The 19,664-nt window shown below is 40.0% G+C and overlaps 1 protein-coding gene across 1 annotated transcript; it reads right to left on the bottom strand.

Annotated features, from left to right (window-relative positions):
• Positions 1-14,327: 14,327 nt before the first annotated feature.
• LOC133461869 (interferon alpha-inducible protein 27-like protein 2B) lies at positions 14,328-16,053 on the bottom strand. The gene is made up of 4 exons (XM_061742837.1): positions 16,041-16,053; positions 15,864-15,893; positions 15,614-15,724; positions 14,328-14,584 (listed from the first exon to the last, which is right to left on the bottom strand). Exons 1-4 carry the CDS (start codon positions 16,048-16,050, stop codon positions 14,499-14,501), a joined length of 237 nt encoding a protein of 78 aa, XP_061598821.1. The 5' UTR covers positions 16,051-16,053; the 3' UTR covers positions 14,328-14,498.
• Between the last annotated feature and the right edge of the window lie 3,611 nt (positions 16,054-19,664).

The raw sequence follows: 19,664 nt of genomic DNA on the forward strand, positions 1-19,664 counted from the left end.
TAAGACTCCCAGCCCTTTACAATTTTCATTGAACAGTAGAACCATCTTTGATATAAATGATGGTTCATCTACATTAGGAGCATAGACATTTAAAAAGGTTATTGGAGTATTGTTGATAGTGCCTGAAATCATAACGAACCTACCATTTGGGTCTGTGACAGTTTTTTCTAATCTAAATGGTACGTTTCTGTTTAATAAAATACTTGTCCCTCTACTATGTGATTTGTATGATGAAAAATACACTTGACCTACCCAGTCCATTTTTAGCTTTGCATGTTCACTGTCAGAAAGATAGGTTTCTTGTAGGAAGACAACATCTGCTCTATCTTCTTTTAAAATGGATAATATTTTCTTCCTTTTGATGGAATTACCTAGACCTTTAACATTCCACGAAATAATATTCATATCATACATGATGGGTACTGTTCGGCATAAGCGTACCTTTTAATGTATACCACTGAACGAAAAATCAACAGGTTGCTGCTTTTATTTAGGAATTTTACCCTAGAAAAACAAACATAAAATAAACAGGGGAAGAAAAAAAACCCATATATATAAAGTACCCCAACCCACCCAAGTTGTGAGAACCACAACACCTCTTTCATAATAGGCCAGAGGAAGCAAAGATCATAAAAAAAAAACATACCCATAAATACTAAAATAAAAAGAAAAATTAAAAAAGAAAAATATACTTAAGTACTCCTTAAAGCTCTGGCAACTTGGAGCACCCTTCCTCAGTGCTACCTAATAAAATAAGAGATCAAAAATAAAAGTTTAAATATTTCAGAAATAAAGCTGAGAGGTGAGGATCAAATTTGATTAAATTATACTATTTTTTTAATGTCCAAAAAAGAAAAAAAAATAACAAACATAGATCATAAAGAGAAGATTTGAAATATATATATTTTTTTAAATTATTCCTTTTTTCTCCCCATTGGACCTCCCCTCACGTCTGTTCATGGTATGATCCATCCATTTTTCACCCGTTCAGGCAGAGAATAGATTACAGTGGGGAAGAAGACGAAAACACAAAATTCCCCATAACTGTTCTTATTTTTATATCATGGCCGATCTTATTAATGTTTGACAGAGGAGTTTAAATGACTTTTACAATGTGCATCGTAGTCAGTCTGTCTTATCCCTCCCCTGGTCACCCCCTTTCTAGTTACACAAATGATATTGTCCACTGTAGCGTCACTTTGTTTCCGGAAATACCCAGATAGCCGGCAAGATGAACGTAAACTCCCAAAACTTTCATTACAGTTGTCAACGAAAAAGTAAGGAAGGGGTTTACCAGTCAATATGTTTAGAAGAAAGATCGATTACAATCGTTGTAAGATGGGAAGAAAGCGTCATCTTACCTCCACTCAGATCGTGGGCTTTTAATGATCAGTCTCTGCTGAGTTTGTATCAGCCTGCCGTTTCTCCAACTTATTGATGAAAGCCTTCGCGTCAACGGGACTATCAAAAAACTTGATAGCACCCTGATGAAGAACCCGGAGCCGGTACGGATATGCGAAGCCTCTGAACATACCTTTTCCAAGGAAATATTCAATCGCTCCTGCAAATTCCCTGCGCTTGCGACGAACCTCTGCAGAAAGATCTTGACGTAAGGTGAGTTTTACCTCACCCTCGCATATTGGAGTTGTCTTCTTTTTAGCAGCTTGTAGTATCATCTCTCTGTCTCGGAAGCGTAGAAACCGGATCAGGATGGGTCTTGGTGGTCTGCCTGGGTCCGGAGGAGGTTGCAGAGTGCGGTGGGCTCGCTCCACCTCAAGTGGTGGATCCGTGGTTAAATTAAGCCACTCCGGTAGCTTCTGTTGGATGTACTTGAGTAAATCTCGACCCTCAGATTTTTCGGGGAGGCCCATCAGAACTAAGTTCTTCCTTCTCCCTCTGTTTTCTAAGTCATCCGTCTTAGCTTCGAGTGTTTTTATCAGCTGTTGAGATCGGTGTAGGTCCCGTTTGGTGGAGAGCAGCGTGTCCTCCAGATCTGAGATCCTCTGTTCTGCTGCGTCCACACGCTGCTGTTGTTTGACAAGTGTTTCCTTTGTCTCAGTCAGTGCATTTTTCATAGTTGATATCTCAGTGGTAACTTCTTCCAAACGACTGTCGATACCATCCAAACGGGTCATTATATGACGACGTTGAGATTTTAATTCAGCCATGATATCATCCAGGCCATATCCCTCAAAAGAGGAGTTGGATGACTCCTCCTCATCTTTGTTCTTTGTTTTAACAGTTTTAGGCTCTCTTTTGCTTCTTGGCATGGTTCTTATAACTTAAACTCACGAGATCGGGCAAGATAAGCTCTATAAATTACTTGGTGAAAGTGAAAACTTCAAATTAAACACTGAGGAAATGTGGTGCTCTCAGCTCAAGCGGCCATCTTCCTTCCTGGTCTCCTTTCCCTCCCTCAAGAATCAGAATAAAAATTTGAGTGAAAAATATCACCCACCCAAGCACGTTTGAGTCTGAAATGATCTTTATTTCGCAAATGAGTTTCCTGAAGGAAAGCTATGTCAGTGTCCAAGCGTTTCAAATGTGAAAAAATCTTTGATCGCTTAATTGGATTATTCACACCTTTAACATTCCAGCTAGTGAATCTAATGTTTGATCCAGTATCAGGCTTGTGCAGATTACGATCATTCATATAGGCATTCTTTGAGAGAAAATAAGACAGACTCACCCACCACAAGAGGAAATATAAGAAAAAGAGGTAAAAGGGAAAACCAAAACAAACAAAACTCAGGAGTATATACATACCTACAGAGACATAATCCCAAAGCCAACAACCCATAACACCCGCCCACCCACCCATCGCACATTAGATGTTCCCATCCCCAAACGATGGGAACAGCCGTGCAGGCTTCAAAGGAAGCCATTGTCAAAAAAAGATGCTTTCGACTATAAAGCTAAATACAAAAACGAAAACAAAATTAGCTCCTGCAGAGTTAAAACCTTTAAAAAAATAAAATAAAATATGAGGCATATAAGACCAACAATCTGAGCCATTCTGACAATTGTTATCTTGTCAGGGTAACAATGAAGATTAATTAAATTAAGGAGATCTTTGGCCTGTAGAACAATTATATATACATATATGCACTGGCACACCCACACACATACACACAAATTAAACAATAGACAGGGGTGTGTGCATATTTCTAATCAAGGCATCATACCAGAGAAATGGTTAGGCCTTCAATTTTAAACGGTGCTGTTCCCATTGACAGTTAGAAAAAATAAAAAAAAATAAAAAAAATTATGACATAAGTCCCATTTTCTGAATTGACTCACCCAGGGCCAGAGTCCCGCATGGACAGCAAGCTGGATAAATCGTCCCAGAAAACTAGCTGGTAGTCACTTTTTTTATTTTCTTGATGAATGCCAAGGCTTCATCTGGCGACGTGAAGTCCCGTTGCTGGCCGTCATGGGTTACACGCAGCCGGGCGGGGTACAGCAATCCAAACCGGATCCCTTCAATCTCCCGCAGCTGACGGCGCACCTCATTAAAGGCAGCGCGCGCCCGCGCTGTCTTGGCGGTGGGGTCCGGGAAGACGGAGATGGTCATATTCCGAACCTTTTTCCGCTGCCGCTCTCTCGCCTTTCTGAGGATGTCAGCGCAGTCCGTGTAATAATGGAGCCACTATAGCACGGGGCCGGTCACCGGGCTTGGGCTTTGGCATGAGAGTGCGGTGGGCTCTGTCAATCAGCGGCTCCGCGTCGAGGGTGAACGCTTCTGATAACAGCTTGGACACACCGGCTGCAGATGAAGAATCAGGATCCTCCTCCAGGACACCAATAATCCATATGTTCTGACGACGAGACCTTGACTCCAAATCCTCGCATCTGTCTTCCAGCCTCACACATTCTTTCGACAAGTGATCAACTTTTTTCTGGAGAGCAACGATGTCGTCTGAACAGCTTGAGAGAGAGTGCTCCATCCCCGCAACCGTGGCTGTGAGTCCCGCGACGTCCGCTTTCATGGAGGAAATACTGCCAATAAATGAAGAATTAAATTAACTCTGCAGGAGCTCCGCTAAACGCGTCTTACCCCATGTATCGCTAAGCCGGAAGCCATAAAATAGATTTTATTTTATTTTTCAAATGCTATCTTATTTAATTTCTCTACCAGCAGTTTGAATTTCCCCTTGTCTTTGTTAATTGTCTCAACACATTTTTATAATAAATGAATATAAACACATCTTAACAATTGAACAGTTTTGCAATTTCTCTTTCTTCCCCTCTTATAATCTTATGCCCCCACTTTCTGTTGTTCAGTGAGAGATCTGAGCTGTAATTTCTCCTGCCAGAACTTAAATCTGGGCTGGATGGTGTCAGGATCTCATACACATGTGGAGGTGCTCATTGGTGAACCTGGAACAATATTTAGTTTTAATTATGTTCACTGTGGAGAAAGCTGCCTCACAGCTGTATGTGGACCCAAACATGGTCAGGATGTTTTAAGATGGTCAGCTTATTTTCTGTGACTTCAGTTCAGACTTGAGTGGATATGTTTGATGAAAAACTTTGTGTTTTGTTTCAGTGGCGTTTCACTTTCGCACTTTGAACGCCACGGTCTCTGAACGTATGAGACACTGGTTTTGTCCCAGTGGGAAGACTGAACAAAGATGAAGCTGTCCATTCAGGGTTGAACTTTCCTTTCCACCTGTTACGCTTCTCATCTCTGTATATAGAGTCAAGCTAATTATCATATTTTGACGACCATTCGGTGCGCCGCGTGGAAAGGCGCCGTCTACACACACGGAGCGCCGCCTTACAACACACACACACACAAGCATACAAGTGGGCATATTTAAAAATAGAGCAGGAACAAAACTTAGTTTGATTGTACTTTATTTAAGTTATTTACATTAATCAGTTGTCAGGACTCAGCGTGTCGGGTTTCATCCGAGCCTGATCGCGCTGAGACCGGGAGAACTGATCAATGAGACCGGGAGAACTGATCAATGAAACTGGGAGAACTGATCAGCTGCGAGGGGCACGAGCCCGCAGCTCTCTGACCGCTGACCAGCCGAGTCACTTTCCGATGCTTTTGCGAAAGCCCGGACAACAATCCAGCCCAGCAGACACGTCAGCCCACGCATCGACAATCCTTCAGTAGTAAACGACGGAGCCCGCCGACCGAGCGGCAGCCGACCTCCCCGGCCGCAGGGACGCGTCGGGATAAATGATCACGCCGCGCTCGCTCTCCCCTGTTGGTGGGCGCAGACCCAAGTAGTAATCGATCCCTGATCCTGGCGGATCTAAACGTACTCTGTGCAAAATGAAGGATTTACTCTGTAAATACATACCATTTCTCTTCACACGTACAAAATGTCATTTTTTTTACGGCCCTCTACGTGGCGCTCGCGGCCCAAGTTTGGGCGCTGCCCTATGTTTAAGAATCACTGAGATAGATAATAATATAGACATGCCTTTTGTTTGATGAGCTGACGACTCAGTTTAGGTGTGACGTTAAAGTTTGTTTTCATTTAATATGCTTCCCTGCTGCACATAAGTTTCAGTTTCTTGGAAAAAAAAGAACCTGTTCACACGTTATGTTAGATTGATTGTCCTGAAAAACTGGAAATGACTTGCAACAGCCTCACCCATGAATTAACATTCATCACATTCCATCATAAGATCAGATGAGTGGCCTTCGATGTCGATGCGGTCATCTTCTCCAATGAGTCAGAGCTTGTTTTTTCCAAGGATGGTTTTCAAGACTTCATTGAACACGAGAGGAAACATGTTGAAGATTCAATGAATCTGGTATTCATATAGCAATATTGAATTTTTGGGCTAGTGCAAATGAAAAGATGATAAAAATGTTTAATGTTCTCTTCTCTGTTCTTCAGGGGCCATTGACGGGGTTCCTGAAGTCTTTAGAGAGACTAAAGAAGAAGTTACGTGATAAAGACCTAGGAAACAACATGATCTGTACCCACGTGGTGACATCTCGTAGTCCATGCTGCCCTGAGTACAGAGCCCTGAACACTCTGCACAGATGGGACCTGGAGATGGACGAGGCTGTGTTTCTAGGGGGAACTGGGAAAGGTCCCACACTGCAGAGAATCAGGCCACATATTTTCTTCGATGATCGAAAGAGGCATGTTGACGTCGCATTTGAAGTTGGCACACTGGCATGTCAGGTGCTTGATAACTGAAACTAACCACAAAGAAATTCATGTTTAAAAAGGTTACAGCGAGTACATGTAAATCACTGAGGAGTGCCAGTTGCCTGAGGGATTTTTTTGTTTGTTTTTATAATCGCTTTATTTTTCCCCCTAAATTTATCTTTGTTTGTTTGTTTTTTCTTTCTTTACACATCTTTTTTTTTTTTTATCATTTTCATCAATGTTTGTAATCTGTATAAGTTTTAACTTCTTATGGGTGTGAAATGTTATATATAAATAAACATATAAATAAACTTGCCTTGGCTGGTATTGATCCCTTTTCACATTTAACATAACACATTACAGTAAGACACACTAAATGTTGCATAGTTTAGCTTGACTACCATAAAAATGTATTTTAATGGAAAAAAAAACGCCTTAGAAACTCAAATGAGGATAAAAATAAACAAAGTAAATAAAGACATGAGAATGAAAACACAAAAAGCAGATAGTCTATCACCTGAAACAGAAATGAGGGAAACAATAAGAGGACCAGGCATGAAGTTATTTGGAGGAAGGTTGTGCATTAAAGAAATCAACAACAAAAGAAATCGGCTTGAATTTACAAGCAGATGAATTTTCAATCATCATTAAAACACAAAATATAACAGTGTCAACTTTCTTAGAAGATGAAGATTATAAAAATCCCCCTTAAAGCAGCACTATGTAACTTTTCCACCTTAATATAATATTTCCCGAAGTCATTGTGATGTTACATCAACTTACAACAGGCTTAATGACACCTCTGTCATGGTCTGAGGGGTCTGTATCGCCTTCACTGGCACTATGTAACCTCGAGGTGGATGGTAGGAACCCTTCCACACTACTGGTAAAGCACTACCGCTTTTGTCCAAAGGAGCCGCCAAACTCAACAAAAGCTGAAAGTTACGTTGTGCTGCTTTAAGATTAGTAGAAACACAGACGTGGACCAATGCATGGATACCTTTCCACAGAAAACAAAGATATGGTGTCAAAAGGTATTTTGATTCTTTCTTCTTTAAAAAAAAAAAAACATGCTCTACATGGCTCAGGTTTAAAGTGTGCCCTTTAAACCTAAGTTAAGTAGTCATTTTGAGGTTAAGAACTGATTTAGTGGTACACTTGCTCTTGAAGTGATGAATCCAACAATAAAATATCATTATTCTCAGTGCAATGCACAAATGTATTTTAAAACAACAAATAAAGTACAGTGAAATATTTTTAATGTACCCTCATACATATAAAATTGAACTCTTTAGAGTTTGCTGATATACAGCAATATAAATATGAAGGTTTCTCCCCGCTCTCAAAGTACCAAATAGTCTGATTCTGTCATGTCAGTGTTATTGCACTTACTTTTCGTGTGAGGGATTGTGAAGCAGCTATGTGCTGGAAAAAATTCGAAAGAAAATTGAAAATGAAAAATTTGTAACTGTAAAATTTACTTTTAAAAAAACATATATGAATAGCTGTCTGTAATTTGTCTAAAAAAATGGGCTATTCTACCTATAAAAAACAAAAAATCTTTTGACAATTAAACATAAGATTGAAAAACAAGAGAATAAACTGCATGAAGCAAAGTTGTCCTGTAACAGAGTGAACATACTGTAGTGAACTATATATATATATATATATATATATATATATATATATATATATATATATATATATATATATATATATATATGTGTATATATATATATATATATATATATATATATATATATATATATATATATATATATATATATATATATATATGTATATGTATAGAAAATATATTGTTACTTTTAATAATTTGGTTTGCTGTCAATTCATTGCTTTAGTGATGTACATAAGTTTCAGTTTCCTTAATAAACCTGTTCACATATAATGCTGGTGTCACGTCATTGTGCCGAAAAACTTGAAAATTGACATGCCGCAGGATCACGCACTACTGAACACACATCACGCCCAAGAATATTTATGATCTTATGACATCAAAGAGGGTTGTAAAGGGTTCAATATTTAGGAATCAGACCAAACAGTGTTTCAACTCCTGTCAGGGTGGAGTGGACACCCAAATATTTCTGACAATGATGAATCGTCGTGTTACATTGTCATTGGCTGGCATAACTAAGTGGGTTTGCAAACAATCCTTCATTTCTATATAAGTTGTGATGGGAATAATTGTGTTGGCAAAAAGGAGCGTCAGACACTTCTACCACTGATTGGTTTAGGTCATAAATCCAAGAAAAAGGAAGAAAGATAGAAATTAAAACAGAGTCCTGGTGACATCGCGTAGTGCAGGCTGTGATGGGTACAGAGCCCTGAACACTCTGCACAGATGGGACCTGGAGATGGACGAGGCTGTGTTTCTAGCAGGATCTGGGAAAGGTCCCACACTGCAGAGAATCAGGCCACATATTTTCTTCGATGATCAGGAGAGGCATGTTAGGGCTGCATTAGAAGTTGGCACACTGGCATGTTGGGTGCTTGATAACTGAAACTAACCACAAAGCAATTCATGTTTAAAAAGGTTACAACTAGTGAGTATATGTAAATCACTGAGGAGTGCCAATTTCCTGAGGGTTTTTTTTGTTTGTTTTAATAATGGCTTTATTTTTCCCCCTAAATTTTTCTTTGAAATTCATATATAATTACGCATCTCTTTAATCATTTTCATCAATATTTGCATAGTTTAACTTGATAACCATAAAAATGAGTAACTGTAAAATGTGCTTTTGATGGGACCTGGACATGGACGAGGCTGTGTTTCTCGGGGAACTGGGAAAGGTCCCACACTAAATTATGGAATCATTTTTCAAAATGTTTCAAAATATGCCTATTTGTGGAAAAAAAATATGTAGTATTTGAGTTACATAAAAGCTTGTTATTTGTTTTGTTCCTAATTGTCCTTGTGGTCAAGAACCCCCAACACAAAAATGGTTTGGCCGCTGATCAAAATTTGATGTTATCATTTAATGAGTCAGACTCAATGTCTGGTCAGCACAAGTCCGGTGCTCAGAAAAGAAGAGAAAAGAGAAGAAGAGAAGAAGAAAATAGAGGCCTCATAGATTCTCTACACAAATATTTTAAAAAGGGGGTGATGGTGAAGCTGGAATTAATAAAGTCAGCGTAGAGCAAGGTAAGAAACAGTGCAGCCAACGTTTACCAACCTTGTAACTTAACCTAACTGGCTATCTCTAATGTTAACGTCCATTACCTTGTATAAAAACCTGAAGAGCAGAGGGAGAGGAGAGGAAGAGGGAGAAGGAGAGATCCGTGCGCAGGGGGGCCCATCTTAGATTATTTTGTCCCGGGCCCCGGCAGGACTGTCAGCTGCCCTGATGTTAGGTGTCAACTGTAGCGAACCCCAGCCAGACAATGGTGAAGTGTACTTATGTTTCTCAAAAATAAAACTTTATTTATGTTCAGCTGTCATCCTTATTGTTTGAACACACCGTGAAACACCTTCAGAAAACACTGTAAGAGCTACATAAAACAGATAAATAAATGCAATTAGCTCTTACAAACAAATAAAACCCGTATGACTGTTAGCTTGGCGGTCATTTTAAACACTTTACCTTGTTCACAATTCCAGCTAGGCGCTTAATAATCAGTAGAAGAACACAATGGCCAGGTTTCCCAGATCAGTTAAGAAGCTCTTAACAGCAAAAGGCTTCTTTCAAACCTTCTTAAGGAGCCTGTGAAAGAAAAACGTGTTTCCCAGAGTTGCTCTTAGCTGCTGGATTGGGAGGAAGCACTTTTATGCCATCAACACGCAGGTGGTGGTGGACCACGAGGGCCTGATAACGGACATCGTTGCCAGGTGGCCGGGGGGCACCCATGACAGCTACGTGTTTGGGAATTAGTGCATCGAGGAGCAGCGCTGCGTGTCTCCACACACCCGCTGTGTCTCCAAACATCCGCAAATACAACGTTGATGAATGCAAGATTCTGCTTAATAGTGAAAAAGGTCAAGCAGCTAAATAAACTTCAGAATATTTTTTTTAGGTGAAGGATACTGTTTTACTAGTCAGGAGGATACAATGTGGTCTTATATGCTGATCGTTAAGTTAATTTCTCCTTTCGTCCATCTTTCACATTTAATAAAAACAATACATTTCCTCATTATTCTCTTACCAAGACTACTTCTTATTTAGTTGCAGTCTTGTTTTCATCATGAAAAAGGGTCATTGAAATATATTTATCATCCTAATTTTTCATTATAACGCACATGCAGCAGGGAATTAGTGCGTTAGGTAGCAGTGCTGCGTGTGAAAATGCGCTGATAGTGATCGGTGATCGATTTGCCTGTCATCGATTGATTTGGTTTCAGAACCGCGGTGGTGGACAGCTCCTCCAAAGAGCTTCTAAAAGAGCGAAACTAAAGAACGGTGTTAAGAAGTCATCTGGGAAACACCCGTATCTTAGGGTCCTCTCTTAGTTGAAACCTTCTTTGAACCTGCTTAAATCCTTAAGAGAGGTCGGATCTGGGAAACCCGGCCCTTGTCTGTGTGGTTTACACTGACAAGTAGTTATATTTTTCATAGTTTAATGGTGCTACAAAGTCTTCTTGCTGCTAAACAAACATAGGTCTCCTCCCACCCCATCTTCAAAAGGTCAACATGCAAAACAGGATCTGTAATGTAATTCACTGAAACAAGTGTAGAGTACACAGTAGTATGAAAGACTTTCAGTAATTGCACCTCTTCTGTTTTCTGAATCTCTGGATTCTAGTAGAAACAGAATCTGTTAATGTTTAGTTGAATATTCAAACCTGATTTTCTCATTTTTATGTCGTAAACAAAAACATGGTCCGTGATGGTGGCCCGAATGTCCTTCGTCATATCCTGGGGGTGACGACATCCACTGCCAATCCAGGAAGCAGGAACACACGGAGACACACGTCAAGCACTGGAAATCTGCAACAAAAAACCACAAACAAAGCATGAAACCGGCACGGAGCCAACCAAAACAATAACAGCAATCGACCTAAATCTTGAGATCTGATCGCAGTCTGAGCTAAGCTATCGCTACCGCTACCTAAACCCAAAAACTAGAGAGCCAGCATGCAGGTGAACAAGCCAGTGTGTATGTCTATGTGTGTGTGTGTGTATGTATATGATCATGCGTGTGTGTGTGTGTGTGTGTGTGTGTGTGTGTGTGTGTGTGTGTGTGTGTGTGTGTGTGTGTGTGTGTATGAATGTGACTAAGTGACTATATGTGTGTATGTGTGTATGTGTGTGTGTGTGTGTGTGTGTGTGTGTGTGTGTGTGTGTGTGTGTGTGTGTGTGTGTGTGTGTGTGTGTGTGTGTGTGTGTGTGTGTGTGTGTGTGTGTGTGTGTGTGTAATAAACCAAACAAAGCTCCACCTGAAGTGTATCTATAGTGGGGGAGGGGGGGGAGCAACCCCGCCACCCGCGAGACCAGAGGCCGACACGGAAGAGCCTGGAACCCAGGCCACCGGCAACCCCACAGAGGGGAGAAGTAGGAGGGAGGCAACCCACCGCCTGCGTTTTTCTTTCACAGGCTCATTAAGAAAGTTTGAAAGAAGTATTTTGCTGTTAAGAGCTACTTAACTAATATGGGAAACCGGGCCAAGATTAATTATTTCCAGCAACAAATCACAAGCATGAGGATGTGTAAATAAATGCACGTTTACTCAGTGACTACGTTTACATGCACTCAATAAGCCTTTTAAAACCCGAATTTTGGCAATAACCCGAATTGCCATGTAAACACTTTGAATAACCCGAATTTGCTCATATTCCGGTTTTTAAAAACCCAAATATGACCCCTGGGTTACTCCTTTTAAAACCCGAATATTCGGTCATATAAACGCCAAATGGAATATCCCCATCAAACGGAACATGAATTTGTTTTCTGCGCATGCTCTGTTCGCAAGGAATCCTGGTCTTTTGAGTCCAGGACGTACTTCTAAACCAGCCTTTCTCAACCGGGGTGTCGCGGCACCCTGGGGTGTCGTCAAAAAATGACCTATTCTGACATTTCATATATAAATACCGTATTTCCGCAACCATTCGGCGTGCTGTGTGGAAAGGCGTACCCTCATTTTTGTGTGTCATTTCTGTATTTAAAACACACACACGGCGCACCGACCGTAAAGGCGCCGTCTACACACACTTACAACACACACGCGCGCTGCAGAACACACACACAAGCACACAAGTGTGCTTATTTAAAAATAGAGCGGGAGCAAAACTTTGTTTGATTGTACTTTATTCCAGTTTTCACATTAATCAAACCCATCGAAGTCCTCATCCTCGGTTTCTGCATTAAAGACCTCCGCTAAATCAGCTGTACTAGTCCGAATTTCCTCGCTGTCAGAGTCACTTTCCGTGCCGGCTTTTGCGAAAGCACGCAAAATAGTCCCAGCAGACACGTTAGCCCACGCTTCAACCATCCATCTGCAAACTGTGGCACAACTTGCCCGGCGCTGCCTTCCTTCCACTCTTGGTGAAACTGTGTTCTCCCTCAGTCATCCACCGCTCCCACGCCGCTCGCAGCTTAAGGCTGATTTATGGTTCCGCGTTACACCAACGCAGAGCCTACGCCGGAGGGTACGCGGCGACGCGCACGTACGGTGCGCTTAGCTCCGTACCCAATGGCGTAGGCTCTGCGTTGATTTAACGCGGAACCATAAGGCTTCACTTTGAACGGCCGGTTCACACCGACGTCCAGCCGTTGGAGTTCCTTCATCAGACACCCGGAATAACAGCAAGCATAGCGTTCATATTTTTCACTTCTTTTTTTACATTGTCTGTGAAATGGGCGTGCATAGAGTCACAGATCAGCACCGATGGTGATGTGTGGAAAAAACCACCAGGTCGCCTTACATAGACCTGCCTCAGCCACTCGATCATCATCCCTTCATCCATCAAGCCCTTTTTGAACATTTTGGCATTTGTGGGCGGTAGAAAGTACCGGGATAGCGAGATTTACAAGAAGGTGAGAGAAAAGTTCCGCGAAGCAGCATTTGTTTTGAATTTGGATACAGGAAAAAAAAGCGGAAATGACGGTAATTGCGTCATCACGTTCTCCGTGCGTCGCTGGTTTGATCGGGATATCCCGAATGATTAATTACCATGTATACAGGGATAACCCTGTTTGCTCACGCATGTAAACGGAATATTTTGAATGTTTCAGTAACTGGAATATTAGCAATAACCCGAATTTTGACTACATGTAAACGTAGTCAGTAACTGCTTACAGTACTTCAAGCTGTTTACGGTTTAGTTTTATTGTACTACATACACACTACTCTCAAGTTAAATGAAATCCCAGCATGTAAGATGTTTGTAAATAAAAAAAAAACATGTTTTTTTTTGTTTTTTTTTCTGAAGCACATTTGAACTAGATTTCTGTTCACCTTGAAAGCCAGCATGTCACTTTAGCCCCAGAGTAACATGTCACAGACCTGTGGTGAAACTAGTGAGGACACGTGCCAAGGCCGGATGCAGCTGCCCAGGGGAGTTTTCCTCTGTTGTCTGAAAAGCTTGTGATATTGAAGTGCCCTGGCCTCAACCCAGCACAAAGACAAGATTACTCACTTGTGGACTGTCCTTAGATATATTTTTTCCCCATTTAAAGTTGGAAAGGGTACTACCGTGCATTGTAGTATGTTTTTGCAGCTGTGTATTTTTGTTGAAGTTTATAATGAACGCTGATCTTTTTATAATTAATTTTAGTTATAAGGAAGGAAAAATAGTGTAGTGTAGGAGTTTGGGAACAAACTTTTTGGCCACTACAGAAGTACTCAATAAATAAATATGAGCTACATGTTAAGTGTAGTGTATACTGATTACTTAGTAATATTTCTCATTTTAATTATTTGGCACATGATATAAAAAAAATGGCTGCAAGCAGTTGTTTGTATATGCTGGAAGTGTCAAAAGTGATGTTTGTATTTACCATTTTGACAAAAAGGTTGCAAGGTTTCAAAACGTGCAGATGGCGACACAGAGTCGGGTATTCTCTTGTCTGAGCTGTGAGGAGGCTAAAGGTGAAAACTGAAACATCAGAGAGACCCCCCCCCCCACACACACACACCCCTATTTCATTAGTAAATTTTAACGAGTGTTTGAACTGAGTTAACATTTCCTTTTTTTATTTTCAGACAGAAACACACAAATAGACTTGCACTTTTCTTTCAACTTCCACTTTATTATTTAAGTTATTCTTCATTTGACAACATATTTTTTTTACCAAATATTAAAGTGTAGTTGGCTTTGTAAACTCATCTATTTCACTGATTGTATGTCTGCCAACTGGAAGAAACTTGTAACATTTTTTCCACGTGTGTTATTCCTTCTTGATCTTGGTCATGTGAGTCTCAGATGAGAGCAGCCACCAGTCCACTCACAGCCCCTCTAGCCACTGCCACAGCTGCATAGGCAGCACCTGCCAGACCAGCCATACCTGCAGGGAAACAACACGTAAATCATTTGTTTTCTCAGCTCTCTGTTTGATTTTTTCACTTGTTAATCACATACACAGTATTCATGCTGATGAGGCATTGTGACAGCACCGTGGTCGACCCTGAATGTCAGCTTCCTACCACCTGCAGAGACAACACCTTGGAAGTAGTTCCAGCTTCCTACCCACCTGTAGAGATGACACCTTCCAAGTAGCTTCAACCCAGACTTGAATCACTAGAGCACCCTATGGGGTGATTTGGAACTTAGTGACAGTCATGCTAAATGCCTGATGGTGACATTTGGCCACAGATCACATCCGACTGTGAATTGCTTTTCATCTGTCACTTGGCCTGTTGATTCCTGCCTTTTGTGCTTTGAATTTACTGTATAAAAGTCCTGTCGTCGAGCCACTCTGGGTCGGCATACCAACTTCAGACACGGTCTGTGCTGGTCTGCCCACCGCCGGCTTACTGAATAAAACTCTCAACCCCACAGCGGATTCCTAAACTGGATTTTACATTATTCTTCAACAATGCTCTTAAGTGTGCCACAAGCTCCAGCCAACTGGTCCCTTTTGATATGCACTCAACTATTCTGACACTACAAGATCTCTTGATAATTCACTGCAAGTTAACATGCTATTTAAAGGGGACTGTTTACAAATCACCCTGCAAAAGTGGTATTTTTCTGTATCAGAGGTGCTTATCTAAGCTATCTCCAAAGTACAGGGCCCTGTATCTCTGACTGGTGACATTTATTTACTCATGTGCACATAAGATAAAAGTCTGACACACACAAGATGGATAGATATGGTGCGCATATAAAAATCCTGCTGTGTACAAGACATATACACACACACACAGACATATATATATATATATATATATATATATATATATATATATATATATATATATATATATATATATATATATATATATATATATATATATATATATATATATATATATATATATATATATATATATATATACATACATACATACACACAATATATTTCCTGTTTTACCTGCTGCCTGCAGAGGAGCCACCGCACCCCCTGCTGCCACTCCTCCTCCTCCAGCTTTCATCCCAACTGCTACAGCCCCCAGCACTAAAGGAGCAATGGCTACTGCTCCTCCTATTAAAAATAAAACAATGTGGAAATGTTTTAAAGAAAAGAAAAAGTTAACAAATGTAGACATTTGCCATTAGTAAAATTAAAAAAACAAACAAAAAAAAAAAACAAGTAAGTCAGAGCTTTTCTGTAGTGTTCTTACCTGCTCCCGCAGCTACGGCAATGTATGTCACTGAAAATACAATAATAAAAAAAAGAAGCGTCATCTAAATGCAGTTCAGCTGGCATGATCAAGCATTTTCTAAAAGCATAATTGTAGAGGATGCAGGTCAGCTGAATATGACTGCAGTCATGCTGACAGCAGCTCAGGCGTACTTACAAAGTCCCATGGTTCCTCGCCTCCAAGAATGAGAGTCTGGAGCTGAGACTGAGCCTTTATAGCGTCGTTTCCTGAGAAACGAAACTTGGCCAGAGGATTGCGGACCAGGGCTACTCTGCTGCCCTCCACTGATCAGATGTGGCAGCTACTATCATTTGCCATGAAAGTTAGGGTCAGCCACTCCCTTCATCCTCCTCAGTAGGATGTTGAATAAGAAGAGCTGAAGCTTAGGGTTTATATTATTATCTGCTGATCTCATCATAGCAAGGAAACATTGTCTTTGACACTATTGCACTTTACATGAATCATAAAAAATATCAGCGTTGTAGAAAAAGTTTTTTAATTCCTGTTTATCCATTAGTGTTTTCATTTTCTGAAACCCTCTGCAGCTTTTAACTTAAAATGTTTGTAATAATTAAATTGAAATATTAAAGACACAAAAAATATTATTTCATGTTGCATGTATTTTATTTTTGCTTCATACACACATACAAACACACACACACACACACACACACACACACACACACACACACACACACACACACACACACACACACACACACACACACACACACACACACACACACACACACACACACATACATATATACATGCGTGTTTGTCTTTAGAACAATAAATTGACACCTGCATAAGTCATTTTATTAAGATAACAGGATAGTAAAAATAGTAATATCAGTGATTTTAGATGTGTCATGTATTCATATTTGAATCCCTATATCACACTTTATACTGAGTGTGTATTAATCATGAAATCATTTGTCAAAGGATAAAAACAGTAACTGTAGTTAGTCGGAAGAAGTTATAATATGGTGCATATCAATGCTGCTGATCATGAATTACAGAGTTGCAGTCTGGTTACAAAGAGCTGACAGCATCCATCCCAGTGAACTTCCAGCAACTGCTGCCATCCCAGTGCCGAACCATGACAAACCGCCCATGCCTGCAGAGAGATTTGATCAGCCAGCCAACTCTAAATACTCTTCTAAAATATTTGAATATTCTTGTTTTTCATTGACAGAATGGATTAACATTGTGATAAAATATGAAAACTAAACTTTGAAGTTTACCAATTGACTGCAAGGTTGCTACCAGACCACCAGCTGCAACCCCTCCTCCATTAGCAACAGTGTAAGCCAACATCATTTTGGCAGCAACAGACTCGCCTGCTATCCCGGTGGAGGTGAAACTTACCCAGCGCAGCCAGAGCAGGACCCAGAGCAGCCAGAAAAGCAGGAGTCAGAAGCACACCTCCTGCACAAGAACAGAGCCCAGGTAACATTTGCAGACCTAAACTATTCTCTAAACTCTGAGAATTTGATTATTCGTATACGGGATGCAGTGTGTTATGCTGTGTCATGTTTCACATGATGCCCTACCTCCCACGACGAAAGCCTTGCCTGTTAATGATGCGAGAATAAGACATTTATACATATTTCCCCAAAGCTGATACAGTTGAAGTATCACTCAAAATTATCAAAGAAAATATCATATATATAGCCTATACTTACATATATCTTCCATATCAACGTCCAATGTCTATATGAGATCGGCTGATGTTGATATTAACCTGTAATGTAGATCCGGTGATGGTGTTCAACTTTTATTAGGAAGGATGAGTGGGAGCGGCTTCACAGGAGAGCTTTGCTTTCCGTATTTACATTTGATTGGTCAGTGGATAGCTGGAGAGGAAACCTGACCCCCCCCTCAAGGTGTTGTATTTAATGAGCAACCTTTAAGGTAGATAAGATAAGATAAGATAAGATAAGATAGTCCTTTATTACTTCCTCAATGAGGAAACTCACGTGTTAGCAGCAGTACACTTAACACAGACACACGCTCATGCTGGGAAGGGGGTAAAAAAGTAAAAAGTAAAAAAGTAAAACATATATATAATAATATATATAATTATTACAAGATATAAATATATAGATATAAGAAGAATATAATAAGATAATAATATAATAAGATATATAATAACATTATAGTAATAATACTATAATAAGATATAATATAAATAAGATATAATTACAAGATAAAGTATTCTTCTCAATGAATTAAGATATAACGTCCTCTTCTTCTATTGATTATGGACTATAGATTATAGTTTTTTTGAGGATGTAATGAGTCGTGTGACTTTGGTCAAAATACCCCAGAGCAACAATATAAAACTTATGTGTGATTCTGTATAAACTAAACAGAAACCAGACTGAACACTACTACCTCCATAAGTAATTTAGGTTGTCGTCACAACGCTATTTAATGCGCAATGTGTTATGAGAAAAAGCAAAATAAAGACATAAAACTGCTGCAATTTCTTCACATAATAAACAAAGAACATGGTGATCACTTATAGCGCAACACTTCCATCTAGTGGCCATCAAGTTACGTGCAGGTTATGAGTGTCGATACTGCTACAGGCAGCTCCTACCAGCACCAGGCCTGAAAGTTTTGTGGGTCTGAATGAAAGGACTATGACTAAAAGAAGATTTTGCACTCTGGAAGCTTGCCACCAGCTCGAGTATCGGAGCATTGGACACCTTTTTGGAGTCAGCATCAGCACTGTGTGCAAGTGTGTGTCAAACGTATGGAGAGCCCCAGATGCCAGCACCATAGTTTTGATTAGCTGGATATCAGCATCATTCCTTTTCAGGAGGCAATGCCACCTCCGTCGTCTGCCAAAAGGATTTTCAACAACAACCCGTGCACGACCGAATCTTTTGTTGAATATGTTTATGAAGAATCAACCAGTGACCATTTTCATCTGCCTTGTGGGAGATAACCTGACCTTTGAAGTTTTTTAGGAGGATGGCGACTCCTGCTGACCTTGAAGTGCCATGGCTGAAGAAGGCATTATCTCCCCATCTTTTAGACCAAAATAAAGTATCCTCACTCTTGGAGTGAATTTCTTGAAGAAAAACAATATTTGCATTTTTCCCTTTACAGATTAAAAAAAAGCTTTTTCTTTTTGTCATGTTTCTTAGAACCCTTGCATTTACAGAAATGAGAAATATATAATTTTTTAGACTAAACATAGAACACAAAAAATTCAAAGATAACTGAACTGTTGAAGAACACGAAAAAATATAGTATCTGGTAGTAGTTACTGAACTTTATAGTAATAGTCCTATTAATTACACTGTGGAGACATCGTTTCTCTTTAGGTGACGTTCTCATTTATTGCACAGACTTAGTTCAGAAAAAAGAAAAGTATATCAAATGATGTTGCTGACTCAGATGTTTGGGGTTGAACAAAAAATGGCCTCAGGCGAGCGGCGGCTGACGGTCCCCGGGACGCGCTCCTCTCTAAACAGGAACACAATCATCATTGTGCAATTCTACAATACAACAGTACTAATACATAATATGGCACAGGCGTTTTTGAAGCAACCACTTTTCTTTTTCAGCCAAACATGTAAGATGGAGAGCTAGTAAATCTGCACAGAATTCTAAACTTCACAGGTGAGGTGACATATTTGTTTCTATGCATTTGTTTTTGCGTCGTTGTTATTAAAGTGCTTTTACCTCTTAGAGCAAGTGCACAAGGCCACATCTTTGTACAGCTTCCTGCCGGGAAACAAGCAGAGTTGTAGTTAAATACAA

This window comes from Cololabis saira, chromosome 16, assembly GCF_033807715.1.
Source record: "Cololabis saira isolate AMF1-May2022 chromosome 16, fColSai1.1, whole genome shotgun sequence".
NCBI lineage: Eukaryota > Metazoa > Chordata > Actinopteri > Beloniformes > Belonidae > Cololabis > Cololabis saira.

Excerpts from the sequence above, each read along its gene's own strand:
- LOC133461869 (XM_061742837.1), bottom strand. Across the intron at positions 15,725-15,863 it reads TGCCGTAGCTGCGGGAGCAG|GAGGAGCAGTAGCCATTGCT; the intron begins GTAAGAACACTA and ends TATTTTTAATAG. Across the intron at positions 14,585-15,613 it reads GGCTCCTCTGCAGGCAGCAG|GTATGGCTGGTCTGGCAGGT; the intron begins GTAAAACAGGAA and ends GTTTCCCTGCAG.